Source organism: Neofelis nebulosa, chromosome 2 (assembly GCF_028018385.1).
Source record: "Neofelis nebulosa isolate mNeoNeb1 chromosome 2, mNeoNeb1.pri, whole genome shotgun sequence".
Lineage (NCBI taxonomy): Eukaryota > Metazoa > Chordata > Mammalia > Carnivora > Felidae > Neofelis > Neofelis nebulosa.
In genome coordinates, this window is record NC_080783.1 from 210,695,481 (window position 1) to 210,715,646 (window position 20,166).

General features: G+C 59.4%; 1 protein-coding gene across 2 annotated transcripts; it reads left to right on the forward strand.

The window, feature by feature from the left end:
- The first annotated feature begins 603 nt into the window (after positions 1–603).
- Positions 604–19,735, forward strand: FAM131C (family with sequence similarity 131 member C). 2 transcript variants are annotated; one of them, XM_058718956.1, is made up of 7 exons: positions 604–711; positions 13,838–13,953; positions 14,947–14,982; positions 15,242–15,335; positions 17,488–17,670; positions 17,943–18,053; positions 18,859–19,735. In XM_058718956.1, exons 2-7 carry the CDS (start codon positions 13,870–13,872, stop codon positions 19,140–19,142), a joined length of 792 nt encoding a protein of 263 aa, XP_058574939.1. In that variant the 5' UTR covers positions 604–711; positions 13,838–13,869; the 3' UTR covers positions 19,143–19,735. The 2 variants fall into 2 exon arrangements, with proteins under 2 accessions (XP_058574939.1, XP_058574938.1); XM_058718955.1 differs by lacking the exon at positions 604–711 and adding an exon at positions 1,003–1,328.
- The last annotated feature ends 431 nt before the right edge of the window (positions 19,736–20,166 follow it).

The window sequence follows — 20,166 nt, forward strand, 5'->3', positions numbered from 1 at the left end:
GGTTAGAGCCACTCTCCATCCACACCCTCCTTCAGACAGGGCGCCAGGCCTGGGGCTGGGGGGGGGGGGGGAGACAAAAAGGTCAGCGCCCTCCCCCACCCCCCTGGCAGTCCCGCCAGGCCCAGACCCTGCCCTGCCAGAGGCCTCCAGCTCCAACCCACGCTCATGCCTCAAACCTTATTCATGCCTCACAACCCTGCACGGCCATCGCCAGGTGTTGGAAGGGAGCCAGCGAAGCTGGCTTCCTCACCTGAAAAAGGTGCCCAGGTAGGTGTAGGTGTAAAGATGGGGTGAGATACGAGTGCAAGTCAGCGCTTCAGACACTGCAGTGCTGGTGCAAGGGAAGGTTCGCTCAGGAGCTGGGTGTGTGAGTGTGTAAGACGTGTGCAAACGCGGATGGCTGCATGTGTGTGCTAGTGTATGCGAGCTCGTGTCTATGAGTGGGTACGGACGCGTGGGACACGCGTGAGCGTGGGCGCGTGAGTGAGCCGCGGTTGCCCCATGAGAAGGGACCCAGGGCTGAGAAGAAGCCCCGCCCAGCCTCTGTGCCGCCAGTGGGCCCGGAGGAGGAGCTGACCCTCAAAGTCGCCTCCCAGCCTAAGGGACCTCAGGCAAGCCTTCGGTGAGCCTCAGTTTCTTCCCCTGTTCAATGGGCGGAGTGGAACTGGTGTTACTGCGCTGCGCCAGGCGTCTGGTCCCGATTAAGTTAAGGTTGTGTGCTTTGTGCCCCAAATCCTGGAATCTCCGCGTCCCCGCTGCCGGTCCCCTTCCCTGACCTTCAGCCCCGGTCACCAGGTGGCGACGGGTGAGGGTCAGAGGTTCCATCCCCTCTCCCCGGCTCCCCGCCGCTCGCCGTGGCTCCCTCCCTCCGTCCAGCCCGGGTCACCCCGCACCCCCGCCGCCACGCCGGCGCCGGGCACCCCCGCTCCGCCCCGCCCCGCCCCGCCCCCGTCCCGCCGACCCCGCCCCCCAGCCGGGGCTGCGGCCACAGGTGCGCGCGGCGGGCGGCGCCGGGCGCTGGGGAAGGGGCGGGGCGCCCTGCGCGCGGCTCTGCGCTCGCGGGCTCGGGGCGCGCGGTCCCCCGGGTCCCCCCGCCCGCCGTGCTGCCCGCGGCTGGCAGGAGCGGGCGCGGCGCGGGAGGCGGCGGCGGGCACGACCCGGCGGGAGCGACGGGGAGCCGAGCGGAGCCCCAGCCCCTTCCCGCCCGCTGCGCCGGCGCCGCGCGTGAGCCCCGGGCCCGCGGAGAGATGAGCGCCCGGCGGCCCGACGCACCCGAGGCGCAGCGGCCCGGCCCCGCGGCCCCGTGATGGGCTCCTGCGTGTCGCGAGGTGAGGGGGCTGCCGGCCCGGGTGGGGGGTCGGGGGCCCGGGGCCCCAAGCCGAGGACGCTCGCACGTCCGCTCGCCGGCTCCCGGGAACCTGGGGGGTGGGAGCGGGGGCTGGGGGGCGACCCGGCCTTCGCGACCGGTACCACCCCGCGCCACCCCACCGAACCCCAGGGGACGCGGTGCCCCGGGAGGACGGGGGAGGGGGGCAGCGCGGGGAGAGCACGGGGAGGTCACCGCATCCCCAGCCCGGCTTGGAACCACACCCAGGCAGGTGGCTCGGAGCGGGGTCGCTTCCGAGCCGGCAGCCACACACCCCCTGCCGTGTGCTCTGAGGGGAGGGAGGCTCCTGGTTGCTCCTGGCTTCTCTGGAGAGGCGGTGGGGACACCAGGAGAGCAGGCCGACTCTCCTTCCCACACTCCCCCAAGGCACAGGCCTTACTTGCCCGACGCGGGCACTTCTGCCCCTCACCCCAGGCCCCTGTCTTCAGGGTCCCGGAACCCCACGGACAGCAATGGGTTAACGGACATGCACAGGTTATAAAGAAGGTATCCCTCCCCCACCCTCATCCCTACGCCTCGTCCCCACCCCCATTCGTGGTCAGGGGACTGGAAGGGACAGAGACAGCTGATGTTCCCAGGAACCCCTGGGCCTTTCTTTCTGCCTCTGAGCTTTCGGCCCTGCCCTGGCCCCCTCTGCTCTCCTGCACTTCCCAAGGTGGTACCCCAGGAGTGGGGAGTGAACTGCCCGGAGGGGGTGGTGGTGAAGTTCTGCACAGAGCAGGGGGGCTGGAGATGGGGGAGGGGGGCTTAGGGGGGTGGAAGTGACTGAGGCCAAACCCACTGACCCCAACCACACAGCCAATAGCTTACTTTCAGGGGTTGAGGAATGAACATGCACTGGGGAGGGGCCGCACAGGCCCTGGAGGGGGTCTTGTCCTGGGGGGGGGTGGTGCTGAGGAAGGAGCGCAGCACCCCTCCCCCATCCTCTGGCCTCTAAGGAGCTCATCAGTCCAAGTGGGACGTTCAGATTAGTAGCTTGGGGTGTCTCAGGAGGGTGTCAGGGCTGGGATCGTGGGTGGGACTGAGGTTGTGCGAGGTTCACAAACTTATTCATTCATTACGCTGATGTCAGCGCGACACCTACTGTGTGCGTGCTGGGTGGGCATCTAGCGGAGATGGGTCCGGTACAGCGTCTGCCCTTGTGAGGCCTAAAGCTGGCCAGAGGGGAAGGTAGCTTCAAGGGTTCCGGGAGAGTATTTAAGATCCTTGAGGACTGACAGCCTCTCAGTGTGTTTCAAGAAACCAGAAGGCTCTGGGCAGGCTCTGGGTGTGGGGCAGCTGGGATCTAGTGCTTCCTTGGTGACTGTGTCCCTTCCGCATCACTTGGCCATCCCGCGCCAGGGACCCGAGTGGACCTGTCTGTGAGCTGGAAGGCTGCAGACCCACTGAACACAGCACAGGGGCCAGAGAGGAAGAGATTCCTGCCAAGGTCCTCTGACCCCCCCCAACCAGGGGCTGGCACCCTCTGCCGTGCCTGTCTGAGGTCACACAGGCACCCTTCCTTCTGCGGCTTGGGCTCCCCAGTGCCCCCGCCAGATCTAGTTGTGTGTTCTAACCTTGTCTGCTTCCTGGGGCTTACAGCCCCAACATGCATGGGGCCAGCTGGATGAAGGTCCGAGACCACTTGAGCAGAGGACAACTGTGGTCCCAGGGACCGAAGCACTAAGTGGAGGCCACCCAGCCTCTAATTGTCATTACAGCTTACCAGGTATTGGTTGGAGCATTTTAGGCACAAGTAGCTAATTTGGGGTGGGTACTATCGCAGAACCCATTTTGCAAATGGGGAAACTGCTCAGAGGGGGAGTTGCGTGACCTGAAAATAGCTGACCCTGTGCCCTTCGCCTCCTGCACCACACCCCCAACCCGTAGCCCGGGGGGCCTGGCCTGCTCCTCTCCAGCTACAGGCTTCCATGAGCTTCCGAGTGTTGTTCTCTACACCTGCACCCAGCGCCAATAACAACCACTGTCTCCAAGCACTTCACTGTGCCTGCTGCGTAGCCCTGAAGCCAGGCCAGGGATCGCAAGCCTCGTGCTATGCCCATACTCAGCCCAGAGCCTGCACCCAGGTGGGGCCGCCCTAGCCAAACCCGAGCCCCGGGTACAGGCCACACCTGGCAGAGCCTCCCCATAGCAGCATGGGGCAGCACGTCCCTTCTCTGTGCCAGGCCTGAGAGGTCAGGAGTGCAGTCTCTGGAGCTGGCCAGCCTAGGTTCCCATCCACACCATTCACTAGCTCTGTGACCTCAGCAAGTTATTTCACCTTGGATGTGTGTCTCAGTGCTCTCATCTCTAAAATGGGACTAATACCAGTATTGATGTCCTAGGGTTGCGGGGCGGGGATCAAATGACTTAATTCCTGTAGAGCACTCAGACCCAGTGCCTGGCAGGAAGCAAGCACTCATAAGTGTTACTATTTGTTTCATTTGAAATGTTTTGTTATCACCGAGATAACAAAGAGACCCTCTTGTCTGGGAAAGGGGAGGCCTCGGAGGCTTCCAGCCCCGTCCTGCCCTCATGACTGCCCTGTGGCAGGCATTTGAGGTACTGAGGACTTGGGGAAAGTCATGGGGACCAGAGTAAGGCAACAAATGCTATTTCCAGGAGCTACTTTGTATTCATCATCTACTAAGCTACCATTTATCAAGGGCTTAGCCTCACCCCGGCTGAGCCTTTACTCCTCTGACCTAGTTTGTCCTCATTCAACCCCGGCAGGGGAGACACGGGGCTCAGAGACAGGAAGTCTTACCTGAGGTCACACAGCCAGGACACTGAGAGGCAGGATTTGAATCCAGGTCCGTGGTAGCTGAGCACCTGAGGAGGGACCCCTTGCCCTTTGCTTTCTGATGTGCCCCTACGTGAGAGAGGTACCCAGTGCATGGCCAGTGCTTAAAAAAAAAAAACAACTCTCGAATAACTCACGTGGTTGGGGCTTTGCTGCCACCACTGGTGACAAAGTGTATGGAGCAGGGGGAGTTAATATCTACCTCCGTCTCTCCAGCTGCAGGTTCTCTCAGGGCCGCCCCATGCCCCTGGCGCCCCTCCGCCTGCCCCTCCTGCCCCAGCCGTGTCCTCCAACCAGCCCATCAGCCTCCTGGCCTCACCCTGGGGCTCTCAGTGCCCTGGGCCCTGGGGTGAGGGCAGAAATTGGAGACTGAAGCCTTTCTTCTGGAAGGTCAGACATCTATTATGTCTGGGAGAAGGCTCCAGCTCTGAAGGGGCCGGCCAGAGCCACCCACAGTGCCCAGGGCCCACTGACCACGCCCCCGTCCCAGCCCCTCAGCTCTTTCTCACCCTGGCCCTTGCAGAGCCAGTGAGCAGTCCGACATGGGCACTGGGGGAGACTGAGGAAGGAGTAGATCGAGCCTTGTTAGGAGCTCACTGTCTGAGGAAAGAAACACAACCTTGCCCGTGGAGTAGTCTAAGTGGGGAGGCAGGGCATGGGCACAGACACATACACACACACACATGCAGAAAAACTGCTTGAGGAGATCACCACTGGTTAGTGGTTTGAGCACAGTCTCTGGAATTTCAGACTGATCTAGGTTTGAACCCCCATCTCTGTTCTTATTAGCTGGTGACTTTGCAGAAGTGATTTAACTTCTCTGAGCCTCAGTTTCCCTGTCTGTAAAGTGGACATAATAGTATCTACTTTGCAGGATTTTAGTGAGGGTTAAACAAGAGATAATGGATGAAAAGGCCTAGGACAGTCAAGGCCTAGGCCCTGAAAAATAGTAGGTGTTCAATAAATAATGGCAGCAAATTACTGCAGGCCAGACTTTGCTCATTAGGGCTAATACAGCCGAGGCCAATCTAGGCAGGCTGCCTGGAGGAGGTGAGGCTAGCACAAAATGAGCTCTAGGATAGCTCATCAAAGAGACTGAGCCACAGGATGGCTGAGGAAATGGAAAGGAGTTGAGGTATGTGGGAGGTCCTAGAGAAGGGCCCGTTGTCTCCCTCCCATCCTTGGTTGGGGAATGGAAACGGACCCCCTTGCTCTGCATCAACTCACTGATGAAGTTACCGCTGTGGTCCTGGTGACCTATAAACAAATGTCCTGGGGAGCAGAAGGGCACTTTGTCCACTCGAGGCCAGGCCTCTGCCAAGCTCAGAGCGACAGCCTGCTGTCATGGCAGTGACTCACCAGGCAGAGAGGCCAAGGGCTCACTCCCGGTGGCCTCCCTCTGCACAGTCCCGACGGTAAGCTCCAGCCCTAGGGGCAGGACCAGAGGTCACTGGTGGTGACCGCGATCTGTCCACCCGCTCCGGAAAGAGGATCTCAGGTCTGAGAGGGGAGAGGGACAGAGCAGCCACCGTTTCCGGAGTGTTTGATGTGACGGGTGCTTCACCCTCGGCAACCCTTTCCTGAGGATGTGCGGACTCTCAGCTCACAGGTGAGAGCCCACAGCTCACAGGGGCTGTGACGCATCTGGGATTGGACCCGGGGCAGGGACTGTAAAAGTGTTCTCCTCAGAGACTAGGACAGGGCCTGGACCTCAGCCGGCCAGCAGCACGCACCCGGGGAGCCCCTGGCTGGAGGATTGCACTGTGCGCTCAGCCACAGGGGTCCTGAGGAGCTTAGAGCCCAAGCTTGGCGGCTGTGGGTGGGTGGGGGGCACGGTGAGGACCTTTGCACCCCGGCTGCGTATCAATTACTGTGTGCTTGCTTGCTTGCTTTTAAAGTTTATTTTTAGGGGCGCCTGGGTGGCGCAGTCGGTTAAGCGTCCGACTTCAGCCAGGTCACGATCTCGCGGTCTGTGAGTTCGAGCCCCGCGTCGGGCTCTGGGCTGACGGCTCGGAGCCTGGAGCCTGTTTCCGATTCTGTGTCTCCCTCTCTCTCTGCCCCTCCCCCGTTCATGCTCTGTCTCTCTCTGTCCCAAAAATAAATAAAAAACGTTGAAAAAAAATTTTTAAGTTTATTTTTATTTATTTTGAGAGAGAGAGCAAGTGGGGAGACAGAATCCCAAGCAGGCTCCATGCTGTCAGTGCAGAGCCCGATGCGGGGCTCGAACCCACGAACCGTGAGATCGTGACCTGAGCCGAAACCAAATTGGGCACGCCCCTCCTGTGTGCTTTCAAGAGGAAGTTTACCCTCTCTGGGCTGCTGGGAAAGAACGGGGTTACCTTGGGCCCTCCCTGCCCTCCCGGGGTGCAGAGCCCTGGGAGACACTCCAGGGGCAGATGGCAGCCACAATGACTAATGGGCTGGGACGTGAGCACCAAAGAACAGCTCAAGGGGCTAGATGGCTCCGAGGCATGTGTGAGAGGGAGCTGAGCTGCAGACGCACCCAAGGAGCAAGCAGAGACAACCAGGGTGGGAGCTTTGCAGCAAGAGGGGCTTAGGTTAGACATCAGGAGGAACTGTCTGCAGAAGATTGAGGAGCTGGTGTGAGAAGGCAGGAAGCATCCTTGGTAGGCAGGAGAGAGCGCTGGCTGAAGGCACAGGGACAGAGGACACGTCTGGATGACACCCCTCTCCTTGCAGGATCAAGATGGCCCCTTCCAAGTTGCTAGGGCAACCAGAGGCTTGTCGCTGCTGTGGCCAGGGGAGGTGGGGGAGGGGGCAGGTCTCCAAAGGGGCCTCAGGCCTTGAGGTCAAAGGAGTAGGGTGTGGACCCGGAGAGGAAGGAGGGCCCCACCACTGCCTCGGAGAAGGAGACGCCCACGGCCAGGGGTCCCCCCAGGCTGTCCCCAGCCCCCACCCCACATGAAACACTGTGTTTTTCCAGTTGCTGGTGGTGACGAGGCTGCCGGTCCCAGCTGGGCGAAGAGCAGCCTGTGACTTCACCCTGGGCTGCTCCATTACCTGACGTCTCCATGGCAACCAGCCTGTGACATCACGGGGCCAAAGTCCTCAGGGGGAGAAGGCAGCTTTGGAGGAGGCTCCCAGACGCCAACTGAGGCAGGGGGCAGGAGAGCCGGAGAGGGGCTGAGAGCCAGCAGCCCTCCAAGTCCACCTTGGCCAATGACCTTGCTCAAGCCATGTCTGCTCCAGGCCTTTGACACGGCCTAGCAGCTTCCTCAGTGCTCAGCTCCCCTTACCAGACCACACAGTTTTAAAACAGCTTCAGGGACGACCAGGGACCCCTAGAAATATTCCGGCACCTCTCAAAGTTCCCCGGGACAGCCTGCAGCCAGCACAACTCTGCCTGCACCCCGGCAGGCCCCTGCTTATGCACTCTGGAATCTTAGGAATGGCCACTCTCAGACGTTTTTGACTGGAACCCGTAGCAATAAATATATTTTGCATCACGACCTAGCACACACATAGACAATTCTTACCACAGGTGCGTAGGCACACTTGTGTGGGCACATGCGTGTCTGTGCAATTTAAAGTTTCATGGGGCGCCTAGGTGACTTGGTTAAGCGTCTGACTTCAGCTCAGGTCATGATATCACGGTTTGTGAGTTCGAGCCCCACATCGGGCTCTGTGCTGACAGCTCAGAGCCTGGAGCCTGCTTCCGATTCTGTGTCTCCCTCTCTCTCTGCCCCTCCCCTGCTCACACTCTGTCTCTCTCCTTCAAAAATAAATAAACGTTAAAAAAATAATAATAAACTGAAGTTTCATGAAACAGTACTTAACCTGACTCCTCCGTAGGTTCTAGTATTTTCTGTCTTATTTTATCACTTTTTCAACAGACTCTTTTTTTTTAGTTTATTTATTTTTGGGGGGGTGGGGAGTGTGTGTGAGCAGGGGAGGGGCAGAGAGAGAGGGAGAGAGAGAGAATCCTAAGCAGGCTCCATGCTGTCAGTGCTGAGTGAGACACGGGGCTCGATCTCACAAACCATGAGATCATGACCTGAGCTGAAGTCAAGAGTCAGATGCTTAACTGCCTAAGCCACCCAGGCACCTGTATTTTATTTTATTTATTTTATTTTTAAATGTTTGTTTAGTTTTTGAGAGAGAGAGAGAGCGAGAGCGTGCACACACAAGCAGAGGAGGGGGCAGATAGAGAGAGAGAGAGAGAGAGAGAGAGAGAGAGAGAGAGAGAGACAGAATCGGAAGCAGGCTCCAGGCTCCCAGCTGTCAGCACAGAGCCCGATGTGGGGCTCGAACCCATGAACTGTGAGGTCATGACCTGAGCTGAAGTCGGATGCTTAACTGACTGAGCCACCCAGGTGCCCCTATTTTATTTTATTCTTTAAAAATATGACCTAGTAAGTGGCTTGCATGACCCACTGAAGGATGTGCCCCTGCTTGAACGCCACCTTGGAACACGGTCTTTGTACCCATGGAGACTCTGAAACCCAGAGAGGGGCAGTCCCAGCTCAGGGACACACAGCCGGGACTCGGGATAAAGAGCAGGATGTGTGGAATGTTCCCGTGTGCAAGCACACGGCTCGGCCCACGCTGCTCTTGGCTCCTGGGTGATTGAGCTCTGAGTTCAGGGCGTGGGAATGTCAGTCCTGACTCTGCCTTCCTTTTCTCCAGTCCTGCTTCAGACAGGCTCATTCAGACCTCCCTCAGCTGCCCGCCTGCACCCGCCTCTGGGCCAATCTCAGGGGATCCTGAGTCCCGTCCAGCGTGGATGGAAACTTTCACCTCACACCCTACTTGGTGTTCCCTTTGGCCGTCCAGTCAGGACTGGCCGCACCTGAGGGCCACAGCCTGCTTTTTCCTCTGCTGGCCTCCCTCCTCTCTCTGGGTCCCATTCTCCTCTGACACGTTGGGGTCTGGCATGAGGAACTTGTAGAAAAGTGGCCAAGATATTTTTATCCATCTGGAGTTCTAGTGATCTCTGTTGGCTCAAACTGGCTCACTGTTGAGGCCAAAAAAAAAAAAAAATTGTTTTTAATGTTAATTTCTTTTGAGAGAGAGAGAGAGAGAGAGGGAGAGGGGCAGGGAGAGAGGGAGACAGGGAATCCCAAGCAGGCTTTGCACTGTCAGCGCAGAGCCTGATGTGGGGCTTGAACTCGTGAGCCATCAGATCATGACCTGAGCTGAAATCGAGAGTTGGACGCTTAATCAACTGAGCCACCCAGGCACCCCTGTTGAGGCAAAATTTAGTGAGCAATGTGCAGGCCCTGTGGCAGGTGCTGGGGCTGTGGTGGTGAATAAAGCTGACGAGGACCAGCCTGTAGACAGCTGATGGTCTACTGAAAGACTGTGAATAAGGAAAGGGACATATAATGTGTGGTGATGGGCACCATAAGATCACGGGGTAGGAAAGGACAGGTGTCATTAAACAAAATGGCTGGAGACCTCGCTGAGGTTCTAACATTTGAGCAGAGACCTGAATGCAGTGTGGGAGTGAACCTGCGGCTATGTGGGAGGAGAGAGTTCCAGCTGGAGGAACTGAGCAGCCAGTGCAAAGGCCCTGAGGCAGGAATGTGCTGGGCATGTCTGAGCCATCAGTGTGGCTGGAGTGCAAGAGGGAGAGAGAGGGACGTTGAGGTGGCAGGGGGACCACAGGTCCCAGATTAGCATGTGTGAGTTCTGCCAGGGGCCACCTGGGGGGCCTGCCCACTGCAGGGAGATCTGACCCGGTTTGACCTCTTCCATTCTCAGCCCAACTCCCTTGACCCCTAAAGTTGCCCACCTTCCAGCCTCTGAGGCCTGGGGTCCCCTTGTCCTTCATGCAGCCCTCTTAGGGGGCACCAGCAGAAGTCAAACACGGCCCCTTCCTCAGTGTCCTGTTGACCCTTGAGAAACTCATAAGGCAGGCTGTTCCACTGCTCTTCCCGGCCCAGCTGTCTCTCCCCAGCTGTGCAGACACCCAGCCAGGGGTGTGGCGGGTGGGTAAGGATGCCGGCCTCTGTGGTGCAGACATCCCAGATTTCTGAGAGCCCCCTCACTTCACTTGTGAAGTCAGCAGCGTCAGAAGGGTGGTGGATGGCTGGGGTAGAACAGCCTGTTTCAACCACCTTGAAGAGGGTGTTTGCTTCCCCTGCCCTTGACAGTGGCTTTCTTCCAAGTGGGGTACCCGGTACGTCTGTTCTGCTTTGGATCCTGGTAGGCAATACCTAGAGAACAAGAGCAGTCAACTGTCCATTCTACAGATGAAGAAATGGAGGCTCCAAGAGGCAAAGTCAAGGTCCCACAGGTAGTAAAGGGCAGAGTTGGGATTTGAACGGGGTGATCTGGCACCAGAGTGTCACCCAGTTGTCTCTGGACCAGCTCCTCAGGAGCAGACCCTGGAATGAGGATTTGGGTGCAACTGGTGTATGAAGGAGATCTTCCAGAGGAAACCAGTAAAGGAATGGAGAGAGCAAGGCGGAGGAGAGGGGCCGCAAAGGGTCTGCCGCCCTGCGAGGGTGGCTGCAGCCCCATCCCGCGGGGGGGACTCTGAGCTTTTCAACCCCAAACAAAGGGTCATAAACTCGCCTCCGGTTGCCAGAGAGTGGCTCACCCGAAGGAGACATGGTTGCTGCCAGTTGGGAGCCAAGCCCATGGGGCAGGGGCTGTGAATGCGCAAAAACAGGAGGAGAAAGCCATCCAAAGGCACAAGTGAGGCCAGTGGAGCACTCATGCTGTCCTCCGGCTCCCCATCCTCCCCTCCCTGCCAACACCTCCGAAAGCCCCCTAGTCACACTTCAGCCCACGGCCCAGCCCTGCCTCTGGGAGCACCTGATACCTTCCACCTCCGCTTCCTCCAGGAAGCCCTGCTTGCTTCCACGCCATCTGCTCTTGCAGACTAAGCCAGAGAAGGGTGGTGGGAGCCAGCGTCCAGCACAGGGACGCTGCAGGCTGGGACCAGCGTCCTGCAGAGATCCCCCTCCCTGCCACGGCCCAGACACCCCTGCTCCTCCAGTCTCCCAGACTCCAGGGTTTTGTGCAAGCTGCACACCCCTCCCTCTGCCCACAACACCTTCCTCCTGGCACCCCCTCCTGGCTAGCTCCCCCATCCGCGTGAGGAGTCCGTTCCATCATACCAGGAGAGGGGGTGAAAAACAGGAGCACTCGTGGGTGCTCCTGCTCCCCCCCCCCCGCCACCGCCCATCAGCCTTGTGTTTGAACGAGGGGCTTTGGGACTGGTTTCTATGCAACTGGGAGCTCCCAGAGGGCAGGGATGAAGTCTTAATCCCGCCTCTGTGCCCAGGCGCTTGGATGGTACAGACATGTATTAAATGGATGCTTAGTGGGAGAAGAAATGAATGGATGCATAAATGAATGAACGAATGAATGAATGAATGAATGAATGAACCAACTAGAATATCAGCTCCATGAGGGCAGAAACCATCTCCGTCTTGCTTGTCATTGTTTGTCAGTGTTCCTAGTGCCCATAACAGAGCCTGGCACGTAGTAGGTGCTCAGCTAATGCTTTGGAATGTATCAGAAAGAAATGCTTACTCAAGTGAATGTAAGGGTGCTCCCAGTTACCCTCTGGAGGTGGAGTCCTCTTCAGTTCAGCCCAAGAATTCAGTCCAGCAAATCCTGCTTCTTCTTCATTTCAGCCTGTCATCCCTTCAGCAACTTCTGCAAGCCTACTATGTGGCAGGCCCTGAGAATGCATCACGATGGGACTGGTCCCTGCCCTCCCACACATGCTTTTAGCAGACAGCCTGTGCCAACTGCTATGATACAGGCAGAGGTCATTCCACAGTGTCGACAGAACACCCTCTGGGTGCCAGGCCCTGTTCTCTGGTCTTTGCTATGGTCTCTGCTCTCAGGGTCTCGCATTCCCAGAGGCACCGGACACTTCAAAACACAAGAACGTCAAAGAGTGCCGGCTGCTGTAAAGGAAGCTTGGCCCGGGGGCAGGGAGGGCCCCCTGAGGAGGTGACCTTGAGCCGAGACCTGAGTGACACGGTTCAGGAAGATCTGGGGATGGTGTTCCAGGTGGAGGGGACAGCAAGGACAAAGAACAAGTGGGCCATTTGGGGAGCAGCAGGGAGGCCAGAGTGGCGGGAACAGGGACCAGGCTGGCGTGCAGGGTGAGGGGCTGGCTCTCCCGTCAGGTTCAATGGAAGGCAGCCAGCGGCAGGTTTTCAGCAAAGGTGCAGTCCGACCTGTAGCATCCCTGTGCGGCGGGGTGGAGAGTGGGCTGCGTGCCAGGAGAGGAAGCAGGAGGCTGTGGCCCTCTTGTGGTCCAGGTGAGAGAGGGTGATGCCCCCTCGTGGGCAGCAGTGGTGGGATGGAGACGGGTAAATCCGGAAGGGAGGTTGGAGAGAGAGCCAGTAGGGCTTGCTGGTTGGGAGGGTTGGGGGAAGGCAGCGCGGAGAAAACTGGATCTTTGGTTGGTACAGCTGGGTGGACCCTTGCATCATTTTCTAAAATTGGAGAAGTGGAGGAAGATGGGCCCGAGTTTCCTTGAGACACCTGCCGGGCATCCGTGAAGGGAGTTGGAAATTCAGTGTGGGGCTCAAGCAGAGTCAGGACCGTGGGTGTAAAAGTGGGCCGCTCGCTCTCCGATGAGACGCCCTGGGAGAGAGGAGGGAGATGAGGAGGGGCCGGGAGGGAGCGGAAGGGGAAGCCCGAGATGGGCGTGGCTTGAGAGGGAGGGAGGGGCTGAGAAGCCAATGAACCGCTGGGCTTGGCCAGGTAGTCAAGGGCTTTCTCCGGAGAGGCGACCCGAAGAGGGTGGAGGAGAAAATGGGAGTCCGGGAAGTACAGGTCGAATACAACTCTAAGCGTGGCCTGGAAGGGGTTGGAGGAGTGGACACGGAGCTGGCGGGAGCTGGGGTCGGGACCACCACACCGGCGGCCAAGAGGCAGACGGACAGACCGGACGATCACAAGAGCAGAGAGAGAGAGCAGAGCTCCTGGGTGGGGGGCAAGGCCAGGTCCCGGTCCCTGGTTGGGACGGCTGGTCTGGGCTCGGCTGGGCTGGGGTAGGGATAGTTCTTCCTCTGTCATAGGAGGGAGAGCAGATGGTGTGGGCAAAGTGCGGGCGGGGTAATGATTTGAGGTAGAAAAATGGGGCCAGGATGGAGCCTGCCGAAGGCTTCTGGATCTCAGTGAGGGACGAGGAAGAGCCAGAAGCAGGGCGTGGGGTCGGGGGTGCCAGGGTTGCCGGTTGGAGAAGGAAAGACGCCCGAGGGAGTCCGCCTGGCAGGAAGCAAACTTAGCAGTGATGGGAGACAGGTAGAAGGGTCCCCAGACGGTGTCTTGTGCGAGGCCGGTGACTTTCTCCAGCGACATGCAGGTCCAGGCACGGAGCAGGCAGAGGGGAGACTGAACACGGTTCGTCCGCGAAGGAGAGCTCAGTTCGCAGGCTGGGCCAGGGCTGGGCCGGGAGGGGAGTGAGGGCACCAGGGGCTGGTGGAAAAGAGGAGGGGAAATGGATTGGAGGTCTCCATGAGGTCAAAACTTCTGGAGTGTGGGTGCTGGAATTAGGGGAAACGGAGGAACAGGCAGATTGTCTCCTCATCTGCCATGGCCTTGGGTCTCTGTTTCCTACAAGATGACAAGGGATGATAATATCGTAGTGCCCATCTCTCGGGGCTTGAACAGGCCCCATAAGGGGGAGAGTGTGCGGTTTTTCTGAGTTCCTCCTGTCATTGTATTTCCAGATCTGTTCACAAGTGCCCACAAGGACTGCCCCATGCCCCAGGGCACGGGTCCTCTGAACCCAGACTTGCCCTCCAGCCATCCCCCTGCTGTCGCTCCAGACCATGTCACTGGCAAGGTAACTGGTCACCCCTCATCCCCACCTATGCCCTGGTTCCCGGAGTGTCCCCTACAGCTCCCCACGGGGAGCTGAAACCTTTCCAATCTTCCCTTCCTGCCGCACTTGGCTACTTCCTGTGGGATCAGAGCCCCCAAGGTTTGGTACTCAGTTGAATGAAGGTCTGGGTCACCCTGGGCATCCAGGACCTGGACCTGGGTTGTTTAGAAAAGAGAGTCCTGCCCTGGAGATTTTCCCACCCAAATTAACTCAGTCTTGCAGATAACAAGCCCCCCCCCACCCCCTACCACCAGCCCACCAGCCCTTAGCAGCCTGCATTGCCCTCTGGAGGGTAGAGTGCCATTCTTTTTTTTTTCTTTTTCTTTAAGTTTATTTAAGTAATCTCTGCATCCAACGTGGGGCTCGAACTCATAACCCTGAGATCAAGAGCTGGGTGCTGGGTGACTGAGCCAGCCAAGCGCCCCCAAGGAGTGGCATTCTTAGTCCGGATGCATTAGGAAGAGCTTGCTGGGGGTCTCAAATCTTGCTGCATAGTTTCCACCCCCACCCCAGAGGTCGTGGCTTGAACCTACCTGTTGATATAATTATTATAATATATATATTTTTAGGGCATACACATGCTAAGTGTCATGCTGGGCACTTTGCATCATGTCATTTGCCTCACGACACCCCGTGAGGTAACTGACGTTCTGGGATGTTAAGGCATTCGGCTGAGCGTTCCCAGGTGCAAAATACAGAGTCAAAACTCGAACCCCGGTCGGACCTAGGTCCTGCACTCGCTGCCTTGCTGGCAGAGCCACCATTGCCTGCCCCCCGCCCCCCGTCTTTCCCCGCACGGCAAGGGAAACCAGGGCACGACCCAGGAGGAGGCAGACCCCGACCTCGGAATACCAGAAGGCTGACCAACACCACCGCCCCGGGCTCCAGGACCTGCGCCTTCTGCTGGCACTGTGTGCCAGGCCCTGCCTGACCCTCTTTCTCCTCTCGTTTTAGGACAAACAGATGGATTTCTGTTGGGATCCTTGGCAGGTCAGTGCGTTTGCCCTTCCCCCCGGTCCAGCCAGCCGCAGCTGACACCATTGCCCCTCACTGTGCAGTGCCCAGCCTGAACACCCAGTCCTGCCGGCCCTGGGGGAGGGGGGCCCTGACGAGAACGGCGGGGTGGGATGGCCCTGTGGGGGTGGGCACAATCGCTCAGGGAGGATGCCTCGTGGGGATGGAAGTGGGGAGGGGGGTGCCCTCTGGCAGGTGCAGGGGGGATGTCATCTGGCACCTCTCTTCCCCGCAGAGGTGCTTCCAGACCACCAACGGCTACCTGTCTGATCCCAGGTCCTGCTCCAGCAACTACAATGTGGCGGCTCTAGCCACCTCGTCCCTTGTGGGTAGGCCCCGACTGCCCTCTCCTGCCTTGGAGTTAGCATGTCCCCCACCCCTGGACACTAGCCGTGGGGAGGGCAGGGCTGGGCCGCAGAGGGAAGGATCGCAGCCCCGCCCGAGTCACCATTTTCCAGATGCCACGCTCCGGGCCGGGTTCGGCCAGGGGTGGTGACTTGGTGCTCCTGACCCGCCCCCCCCCGCCCCCCGGCCGGGTTAAGTTGTTGGGGTCTCCCCGAAGCCCTGAGGAGCGGGCCCCGAGTCTTCAGATCTCTTCAGCAGATGCAGTCTGCCCGTCACCCCCGCCTTGGGTCGGGTTCCCTAGAAGCAGAGCCCCGGACGAGGATTGTGCGAGTGCTTTATTGAGGGGTAGTTCTCGAGGGCAGTGTGTAGGAGTGAGGGCAGCAGGGCAAGGGGAGGGAGCCCAGCAAAGAGGGGGCTGCACGAGAAACCGTTCTCGGCCTGATACCCCCGGGGAGCTCAGGAGCACAGAGGGAACCGCTCAGGTGCTGGCGGCTGCTTGGATATTACCGCCCCCCCCCGCCCCCGCGTTGGTCCCTTGTTGCCCCTGGGAAGGCTCTCCAGCCTCCAGGGCGGCTCTGGGTGAGGCCGCTCCCCTCAGCCAAGGGCAGGCTCTGGGGAGGGCTGCAGGCGGGAGGCAGCGGCAGCGGGGAGGTGGGCGCACAGGCCAGCACGGGGTCTGCCTCAGGTCGCCCAGAGCACACCTTCCAGGCCGTTCTCAGCGGGTCAGCCTCTTTGCTCACAGGTCTGTCCCACGTACCTCAGGCTCACGTCTCCTTAAATCCCTCATGGCCCTCACGGCCCTCACGGCCCTCCCTCCATTTGCCTGGACCCTTTGCCACCTGAAACCCCTTCCCTCTGCAGGGGCCCTGCAGGGGCCTCTCGAACCACCTCCTGCAAAGACCTTCACCGGTTGCCGGCACATCTAGCTTGGGGAGGGGGGGCTCCGCCTTCTTCCTCGCCTCCGTCCTCCCCATTTTCTCAGTCTTATGGCTCTGGTTTCCTTGGTGGATACCCCGTCTTGCTTAAATATTGCTGTTCCTTGCGTCTTGGCTCTGAGACCCCAGCGACTGTGTGCTCGGCCTTGGTTCAGAGAGATGCTGAATCATGCCTGACAGCCCTTTCTGTCAACTTCCACATCCAGCCAGTCTCCTCCTGAGAACCCCTCAGGCCACCCGCACCCCCCCCCCAACACTGTCCTGTCTCTTGCTTCCCTTCAGTGGTATCTGACAGAGCCTCATCTCCACCCTTGGCCCCTCCCCTAACTAGGATGCTCTTCCTAAACAGCAGATCTAACCTGTCACTCTCCTGCTCATTACCCTGCTGTGGCTCCCCATTGCTAGAAGGAAAATGTCAGAGTCCTAGCCCCTGAGGGGCTCTCCAGCCTCTTCCAGTCTTAGTGTTGCCCCACGTCTCACCCCTGGTAACCCTGGAATCATGCCAGATTCTTCCATGCCTTCCTTCTCATGTCATCTCTGAAATAGCCTCCAGTCTTGCGTTCTTCTGTCCAATGCACCTACAAACCTACCAACCTACCTGTAAGGCTCAAACCCCAGTCCACCTCTTCCAGGAAGCCTACCTGGTGTACGGCATCCCACGCAGGTCTCCCCTTCAGCAGAGCTGGCACTGGGCTTGGCACAGGGGACGCTCTCTCAGCACTTATTAATTAATGCATAAAGGGAGAGGACCAGGTGGATCTCAAGTGGATCTTTGGGTGGATCTTCGGGTGGATCTTCTGGGGCAGAAGGGTCTAAACCTGGTCAAAGGGAATGAAGGGTGTGGCAGGTCTGGGGAGGAAGCACCAAGTGGAGGGGAATATTGCCTGAAAGCAGGATGCTGGTGGGGGGGGGGGCGGTGCATGAGACCTCCACATGAGTGGGGAGCATCTAAGTGAGGTGGGGGGCCTTGGGGCCTGTGGGGTACAGAGTGGGCAGGGGGACTTGCACAGATAGGTACAGGGCTTTGTGGGTATGAGGCTGTGAGGACGCGGGGCGCTGGATGAGTACACAGCGATGAATGATTGTAGGGCATAGGTCATTGGGTGGGCCTGAGGCACTGGGGGGCCCGGGGTAGCGGGGGTAGGGCCCTGAGCTGGGTTCTGTGTCAGAGCGGTCACCCAGCTGCCCTCCATGCCCCCAGGGGTGGTGCAGAGCATCAAGGACCACATCACGAAGCCCACGGCCATGGCGCGTGGCCGCGTGGCTCACCTCATCGAGTGGAAGGGCTGGCGTGCCCAGCGGTCGGGCTGGGAGCCATCCCCTGCTGAGGATGAGCATTACTGTTGCCTGCCAGACGAGCTGCGGGAGGCCCGCTTTGCTGCAGGTCAGAGGTTGGGGGCGGGGGAGCATGGGGACGGGACCGTCGGGTCTCTGGTCCTTAGGGGACCGAGGGTCACCACGTGGGCAGTGTCTAGGCAGGGCAAAAAAAAAATGCCAGGGGGTGGACGGGGCATCAGGTGGGCGCTCTGATCACCGGGGCCTGGATGGACAGCCAGCTCACTGCAGAGTGCCAATGTGGCCTGGCACCGAGGCCCTGCCCCCATCTTCTGCCGTGTCCCTGCTGAGCTGAGTCCCGCTGTCCTCCGCCTCCCCCAGGGGTCGCCGAACAGTTTGCCATCACAGAGGCCACACTGAGCGCCTGGTCCTCGCTGGACAATGAGGAGCTTCACCCCGAGAACAGCCCTCAGGACGTCGTCCAGCTACAGGGTACCTCCTGGGCCGGCGCTGGGGCGGGGCGGGCGGAGCAGAGCAGGGCCTGGGTGCCTGCCCTGCCACCAAATGCACTGTGACCTCGGACAACCCCCCGCCCCCCTCCCCTCAGCCTTGGTTTCTGCGTCTGTCCAATGGGGCTGGGGATCCTTGCCCTGCCCACTGCCCAAGGAGAGCTCTAAGTGTAAAGGAGAGAAGAATAATAGTAATAATGCATCGTGGGGATTAAGTGATTACTGTGTTAAGTGCGTTTTGTATTATCTCACTTAATCCTCACGACACCTCTACGAAATAGGTCCTGTTATTAGGGAAACCGAGGCACCAGGAAACTTGCCCTAGGTTACACAGCTAGAGGCATCAGAGCCAGGACCTGAACCTTAATCCCTAGCACAACCAACCAGTCTTCTAGAACCCCAGGTCACCCCCCCAGTTACTGCTTCAGCAGGGCTTGGTCCTGGGTGAAGCCTGCATACCAGTTACTTCATTTAATCCTTCCTCTGACAGCGAGGGGAGGGAAGGGAACGGAGGCCCGGGAAGAACACTGTCCCAATTTTCAGAGCGCAGGATGCAGATTCGAGTCCAGGCGGCACGGCCTGCTTTTAACTCCTCCACTCATTCCACCACCCCTGGAACCCCCAGGGAGAAACAGGGGCTCAGAGAGGTTCAGTGACTTGCCCAAGGTCGCACAGCTCAGCAGTGACAAAACACTGGCCTTCACCTTCCCTCACACACCAGGAGAGGGTGAGGAGGGGGTCCGGGACTCCATTCCTCATGCCTCCTCCCCCTCCTGTTGGTTTTCCAGACCTAGAGAACGTCTACCTTCAGGACAGTCTTCTGAGCGGCCCCTCCCAGGATGACAGTCTTCTGGCCTTCTCTTCCCCTGGCCTCTCCCCCGATGGCTGGCCCTCACCCGATGAGCCCCCCGTCACAGCTGCCGACCCCCAGCCCCCCAGCCCTGAACAGCAGCATCGGAGGCGGCTGCCTAGGGGCCCGGGGCCTGAGGGTGGGGCCCACCTGCAGGGCTCCCTCCCCTCGGTGGACAGCATCTCCCTCTCGGAGGAGGAGGACGAGGTGTTCTACAACTGAGGTGGGGGCTACATGGCTCAGAGCCTCCTCATACTGTGACCTTGCCTGGGGGGGCAGCCCAGGCATATCAGGATGTCGGGGTCCGGGCTGGGCGACTCTTGACCCCTCAGGGCAGGCAGAGGGTGGGTGCAGAAGGGATGGGGGGGGTCAGCACTCCTTGTGGACCACTCTGTGCCTCCGTGGACCTGCCCCAGCAGTGGGAGCCATAATCCCCCTTCTCCCTTCTTTACTTGGCTGAGGTGGGCACCTTCCCCCGCAGGGTTTCTGTCATCAGTGGGCTCAAGGACTCTCAGCAGACACCAGGGCAAGCTGCCCAGAGGACCCTGCAGCTGGGCCCCCAGGCAGACAGACGCAGAAGGGCCTAGGAAACCCACTCGGAGTGGGACCTGGGGCCCCTGCCCTGACCCCGGGGCTCAGTCCTTCCCCCTCCCTCTGTGTTCGTGCCCCCCTCCCTCAGAGGTGGGACAGCCTCTCTGGTAGCTAAGTGTCTGTTCCTCAGCTCCCTTCTTGAGAATCTGTCTCTGGAGGGTCTGTTCATCCCTCACTCTCGGAACCTGCTCCCTGAACCCCTTCCCTGCACCCTGGAAGGTTCTCTGCAGACAATTAAAGTGGTGGACTCACCCAATGAACTTGGCCTGGTCTCTGGGGGAAGGTGTGTCCTTGGGCCCCTGGGATAAGGGGGTTTTAGAGGGATTCGGGGGGGGGCCCTATGCCCTGCCCCTCCCTCCCCCCCCCCCGCCCCCAACAGGTGGTTCACCCACTGCCAGCCGGCCCAGAGAGGCCCCACGGGAGATGCCCAAGATTCTGCGGAGCACACAGGAGCCACACCCAGGGACGCTGCTTTATCAGCCCAGACTCAGCCAAGGAGGAAGCTGGGGCTGGGGTGAGGGTAGCTGGACCACAGGGTTCTTCTTATTCGTGAGGACGAGCATCGTAAGACCCGGTGAAGGACCTGCTCTCCTTATTTAGCAGCAGTGGGAGGCCAGGAACCCAGGCCTGCGATGCCCACAGGTGGCCACCAGGG

What these genes read in the sequence shown, in the direction of transcription:
- FAM131C (XM_058718955.1), top strand. Translation starts at nt 1,307, where the DNA reads ATGGGCTCCTGCGTGTCGCGAG. An exon ending in GGGCTCCTGCGTGTCGCGAG is followed by an intron (nt 1,329 to 13,837) that starts GTGAGGGGGCTG and finishes TTGTATTTCCAG; the next exon opens with ATCTGTTCACAAGTGCCCAC. An exon ending in GGAGGCCCGCTTTGCTGCAG is followed by an intron (nt 17,671 to 17,942) that starts GTCAGAGGTTGG and finishes CGCCTCCCCCAG; the next exon opens with GGGTCGCCGAACAGTTTGCC.